The following is a 6,352-nucleotide window of genomic DNA, read 5'->3' as shown; positions in this document are numbered from 1 at the left end:
CTGTGATCTGGCCCCTATGTACCCAACTGCATCCAACTCCCCACATAGCTCTGTCCACTATACCAAAGTCCTTCCCTAATGTGTTGCGACTCGCCCCTGGATCTCTGGGCCTCTCTAACTGTGACCAGCCTTCCCATCCTGGATAGCTGCTGTATTGTGAGGTGTGCTAGCATAAGAACACAGGAATTCATGATAGGGCTAACTTGTCAATAGCTAACAGGACTACTGAGCCATAGGTAATGTGTGTATCAGGGTAGGTTGTAGGATACCAATAATTCTACTAAAATTTTAAAATTTCAAATAATCTTTATTCATTTTCGGTTTGTTTCCCATATCCCAGCATGCAGTTCAGTTATAACACACGATTCTTGAAATTCTTAAAAAAACAACATATTTGTAGACCAAAATAAAACTTTTGATGACATTCATTTTCCATTCTTTTGATTCCAGTAATCATCCTTTGAAAGAAAGAGAGACAGAAACATTATTAGAAAACAAGAAAATAATGAGAAAAGATATCACAGTATTGAAAAAATTTGTTAAGCAAATATATATATGTCTATAATTTTCTAGCATTCTATTGAGTTGCCCTGGCCTAGATAACTGTGTTGTATGCCTGTAACTGTGTTGTATGTAAATGTACATAAACACATTTAAAGGTATAGTTACACTGATAGAATCACTATCTGATAAAGGCCTAGATTACGAGTTTTGCGGTATCTGAAAAAGCAGCGTTAACAGGTGCTAACGCTGCTTTTTTCCTACCACTGGTATTACGAGTTTTGAAGGTTTAGGGTCACCGCACACTTTTTTGGCCTTGACGCAAAACGACTTACGTAAACTTTGTAAAGTCTTTTTTCTATGGGACTTTTCATACCGCTGGTATTACGAATCTCTCCTGGGAGGCCAAAAAGTGAGCGGTACACCCTTAAACTTCAAGATTTCAACCGCATTTGAAAGTCAGTAGTTATGAGTTTCATGTACAACGCGGTAACATAAAACTCATAACTAAAGTTCTACAAAATACACTAAACACACATAAACTACCTATTAACCCCTAAACCGAGGCCCTCCCGCATTGCAAACAATAAAATAAATTTTTTAACCCCTAATCTGCCACTACAGACATCGCCACCACCTACATTATACTTATTAACCCCTAATCTGCCGCTCCGTACACCGCCGCCACTTACATTTTATTTATTAACCCCTAATCTGCTGCCACCAATGTCGCCGCAACCTACCTACACTTATTAACCCCTAATCTGCCGCCCCGACATCGCTACCACTGTAATAAACATATTAACCCCTAAACCGCCACACTCCTGCCTCGCAAACATTAGTTTATTATTATTAACCCCTAATCTGCCGTCCCTAACCATGCCGCCACCTACCTACATTTATTAACCCCTAATCTGCCGTCCCCAATGTCGCCACCACTATATTAAATTTATTCACCCCTAAACCTAAGTCTAACCCTAACCCTAACACCCCCTAATTTAAATATAATTAAAATAAATGTAAATAAAACCTACTATCATTACATAAATAATTCCTATTTAAAACTAAATACTTACCTGTAAAATAAACCCTAAGTTAGCTACAATATAACTAATAGCTTAGGGTTTATTTTTATTTTACAGGCAAGTTTGTATTTATATTAACTAGGTGGAATAGTTATTAAATAGTTATTCACTATTTAATAACTACCTAGCTAAAATAAATACAAAAGTACCTGTAAAATAAAACCTAACCTAAGTTACACTAACACCTAACACTACACTATAATTACATAAATTAACTAAATTAAATACTATTAAATAAATTAAATTAAATTATCTTAAGTACAAAAAAACTAAAACACTAAATTACAGATTTTTTTTACAGATATTTAAACTAATTACACCTAATCTAAGAGCCCTATCAAAATAAAAAAAATCCTCCCAAAAAAAAAAACCGTAGCCTAAACTAAACTATCAATAGCCCTTAAAAGGGCCTTTTGCGGGGCATTGCCCCAAAGTAATCAGCTCTTTTACCTGTAAAAAAAATACAAACAACCCCCCCAACAGTAAAACTCACCACCCACACAACCAACCCCCAAAATAAAATACTAACTAAAAAAACCTAAGCTTCCCATTGCCCTGAAAAGGGCATTTGGATGGGTATTGCCCTTAAAAGGGCAGTTAGCTCTTTTGCAGCCCAAACCCTAACCTAAAAATAAAACCCACCCAATACACCTTTAAAAAAACCTAACACTAACCCCCAGCTGAAGTTCGACTTACCGTGAGACGTCTTCATCCAAGCCGGGCGAAGTGGTCCTCTAGACGGGCAGAAGTCTTCATCCAAGCCGGGCAGAAGTGGTCCTCCAGATGGGCAGAAGTCTTCATCCAGACGGCATTTTCTATCTTCATCCATCCGGCACGGAGCAGGTCCATCATCAAGACATCCAACGTGGAGCATCCTCTTCATCCGATGACTAACACAGAATGGAGTTACCTTTAAGTGACTTAATCCAAGATGGCGTCCCTTAGATTTTGATTGGCTGAATTCTATCAGCCAATCGGAATTAAGGTAGAAAAAATCCTATTGGCTGATCCAATCAGCCAATAGGATTGAGCTTGCATTCCACTGGCTGTTCCAATCAGCCAATAGAATGCAAGCTCAATCTTATTGGCTGATTGGATCAGCCAATAGGATTGAACTTCAATCCTATTGGCTGATTGCATGAGCCAATAGGATTTTTCACCTTAATTCCGATTGGCTGATAGAATTCTATCAGCCAATCGGAATCTAAGGGACGCCATCTTTGATGACGCCATTTAAAGGTAACTTCATTCTGTGTTAGTCATCGGATGAAGAGGATGCTCCATGTCGGATGTCTTGAAGATGGACCCGCTCCTCGCTGGATGGATGAAGATAGAAGATGCCGTCTGGATGAAGACTTCTGCCCGTCTGGAGGATCACTTCTGCCCGGCTTGGATGAAGACTTCTGCCCGTCTGGAGGACCACTTCACCCGGCATGGATGAAGACGTCTCCCGGTAAGTCAATCTCCAGTTGGGGGTTAGTGTTAGGTCTTTTAAGGGTGTGTTGGGTGGGTTTTATTTTTTGGGCGGCAAGAGAGCTAACTTCCCTTTTAAGGGCAATGCCCATCCAAATGCCCTTTTCAGGGCAATGGCAAGCTTAGGTTTTTTAGTTAGTATTTTATTTGGGGGGTTGGTTGGGTGGGTGGTGACTTTTACTGTTGGGTGGTTGTTTGTATTTTTTTTTTACAGGTAAAAGAGCTGATTACTTTGGGGCAATGCCCCGCAAAAGGCCCTTTTAAGGGCTATTGATAGTTTAGTTTAGGCTAGGGGTTTTTTTTTATTTTGGGGGGGGCATTTTTTTTATTTTGATAGGGCTCTTAGATTAGGTGTAATTAGTTTAAATATCTGTAATGTATTTTTTTTTTTTCTGTAATTTAGTGGGTATTTTTGTACTTTAGATAATTTAATTTATTTAATAGTATTTAATTTATTTAATTATAGTGTAGTGTTTTATTTTACAGGTACTTTTGTATTTATTTTTAGCTAGGTAGTTACTAAATAGTTAATAACTATTTAATAACTATTCTACCTAGTTAAAATAAATACAAACTTGCCTGTAAAATAAAAATAAACCCTAAGCTAGCTACAATGTAACTATTAGTTATATTGTACCTAGCTTAGGGTTTATTTTACAGTTAAGTATTTAGTTTTAAATAGGAATTATTTAGGTAATTATAGTAGGTTTTATTTAGATTTATTTTAATTATATTTATTTTAGGGTTAGACTTAGGTTATGGGGTGAATAAATTTAATATAGTGGCAACAACGTTGGGGACGGCAGATTAGGGGTTAATAAATATAAGTAGGTGGCGGCAATGTTAGGGACGGCAGATTAGGGGTTAATAATAATAAACTAATGTTTTTGAGGCGGGAGTGCGGCGGTTTAGGGGTTAATATGTTTATTTTAGTGGCGGCGATGTTGGGGGCGGCAGATTAGGGGTTAATAAGTGTAGGTAGGTTGCGGCGACATAGGGGGCGGCAGATTAGGGGCTAATAAGTATAATGTAGGTGGCGGCAGTGTCCGTAGCGGCAGATTAGGGCTTAATAATTATAATGTAGGTATCGGCGATGTCGGGGGCGGCAGATTAGGGGTTAATAAGTGTAAGATTAGGGGTGTTTAGACTCGGGTTCATGTTAGGGTGTTAGGTGTAGAAATAATTTTTATTTCCCCATAGGAATCAATGGGGCTGCGTTATAAGCTGAACGCTGCTTTTTTGCAGGTGTTAGACTTTTTTTCAGCCGGCTCTCCCCGTTGATTCCTATAGGGAAATCGTGCACGAGCATGTTACACCACTGACTTAAGCAGCGCTGGTATTGGAGTGAGATGTGGAGCAAAAGTTTGCTCTATGCTCACTTTTTGTCTTTTAAAGTCGGGTTTATGAAAACTCGTAATACCAGCGTTGCATGAAAGTGAGCGGTGAGTGAAAACTGCTCATTAGCACCGTACCCCTGTTACCGCAAATCTCGTAATCTAGGTGAAAGATTTTTAGAAAAGATATTTGGTTTTACAAAAAAGGGCTGCAAAGGGCTTTAACATATATAATTATATATATATACATACACATGTCTAAATATGTGTGTGTAGGTATATACAGTATATATATATATATATATATATATATATATATATATACAGTATATATATATTTGTGTATATATGTTTGTACATATGTATTTATATGTGTATATATTATGTATTTACACACACACATATACACTAAACACACTAGAATAACAAAATTAATAAATAATAAATATACAATGTAAAAACACTTAGAGGCCTATTTATCAAATGTCTGTCGAACCTGATCCGACAGTGCGGATCAGGTCCGACAGACATCGCTGAATGAGGAGAGCAATACGCTCTCCGTATTCAGCATTGCACCAGCAGCTCACAAGAGCTGCTGGTGCAACGCCGCCCCCTGCAGATTCGCGGCCAGCAGGGGGGTGTCAATCAACCCGATCGTATTTGATCGGGTTGAATTCCGGCGATTCCTGTCCGCCTCATCAGAGCAGGCGGACAGGGTTATGGAGCAGCAGTCTTTAGACCGCTTCTTCATAACTGGTGTCTATGGCGAGCATGATAAATGGGCCTCCAAGTATGACTTGCACATGAGTAGTAGATATTTTCCTTCCCACTGCATCATTTGACGGCCATCATGGGTAATTATCATCATTTAGGAGACCTTATCAAAGCCCTGGTTTACTGGGGACTGCCAAGCTGTACCAGATCCAACAGTTCCTGATTAGCACTTCTCCTACTGTCTCTGGACATAATTTGATGCCATCTCAAAGTTTTACATCTCCACCACCCCCATATGTCCCTGACTCAGCCCCGTGGGGGTTGTGCTGAGGGACAGAGGTTGCAAAAGAACTCTGATCTTCTATATTGCACTACTATTAGACTGAAGAGTAGGGTAAAAATTACCCTTTCATGCCACTGTTCTTTTAGTGACTCCCCAAGATACTATAGCCATGCCCCCCCCCAATTACAGAGGTCCCCCTTAGAACTACTGAAACACCGCCTCCACCTACTCTGACCTTGCCCACCACAAACTCCACCCTCATTATATGGTTTCTGGGAACCACCACTAACTCAGCCACTAGCCTCCCCATCCAAGGTAAACTCCAGAAAATGTGGAGAGGTGTGTGTCTATTAACCCCTTCAGGATGGGGCAAGAGTTTTTTTTAACAATCAGAACAAAGTTCTGACGTAAACTTTAAGAGGAATCAGAAAACAACATAACTGAGATCAATGCTGGGATCGGATCCTGGGGGACTGCCTATGATGCTAGGCACATCCCCCAGTTGGATGTTTCCTTTAGTGAAAGGGGGAGGGTGGAGGATGCTAAAAAAGGTAGGATGTTCCATGCCACTGTTAGGATGGCATGTTAGGACAGCATGGAATGTCCTAAGGGCATGATATTATTAAATGAGTGCACAATCAATATAATATCCCCAATTCTAAGCAGTTTATATGTTAATGTAATAAAAGCAAATGTCCTAGTTTATTGGATACTCACAGCATCTTTACGGTTTCCAAGAGCCTCCAGGACTTCCTCATAAGTACAATTTTCCACATAACATTCTTCATGTAAAGAACGTTTATTTTTAATTTTTCCCAAAAACTCAGATGCCTTAGACTTCTCCATATTTGCTGAAATTAGATGTAGAAAACTTTCACTAATACAAAAATTAAAATGACAAAAGCATGGAGGGTAAATCCCATACTTGGATGCATGATTAATCATAGAATATTCTAATTGAC

The 6,352-nt window shown here is 39.0% G+C and overlaps 1 protein-coding gene across 1 annotated transcript in view; it reads right to left on the bottom strand.

Annotated features, from left to right (window-relative positions):
• Nucleotides 1–286: 286 nt before the first annotated feature.
• LOC128635878 (coagulation factor X-like) overlaps nucleotides 287–6,352 on the bottom strand; it is a 14,015-nt gene continuing 7,949 nt past the window's right edge. The window contains exons 2-3 of the mRNA XM_053688982.1: nucleotides 6,108–6,241; nucleotides 287–458 (exon numbers count right to left, since the gene is read on the bottom strand). Of these exons, the coding sequence (XP_053544957.1) occupies nucleotides 426–458; nucleotides 6,108–6,241 (167 nt within the window). The 3' untranslated portion in view covers nucleotides 287–425. The remainder of the gene's footprint in view (nucleotides 459–6,107; nucleotides 6,242–6,352) is intronic.

Source organism: Bombina bombina, chromosome 7 (assembly GCF_027579735.1).
Source record: "Bombina bombina isolate aBomBom1 chromosome 7, aBomBom1.pri, whole genome shotgun sequence".
In the NCBI taxonomy this organism is placed as follows: domain Eukaryota; kingdom Metazoa; phylum Chordata; class Amphibia; order Anura; family Bombinatoridae; genus Bombina; species Bombina bombina.
The sequence above is the reverse complement of the archived record's forward strand: the minus strand, read 5'-3'. Positions and strand labels throughout refer to the sequence as shown.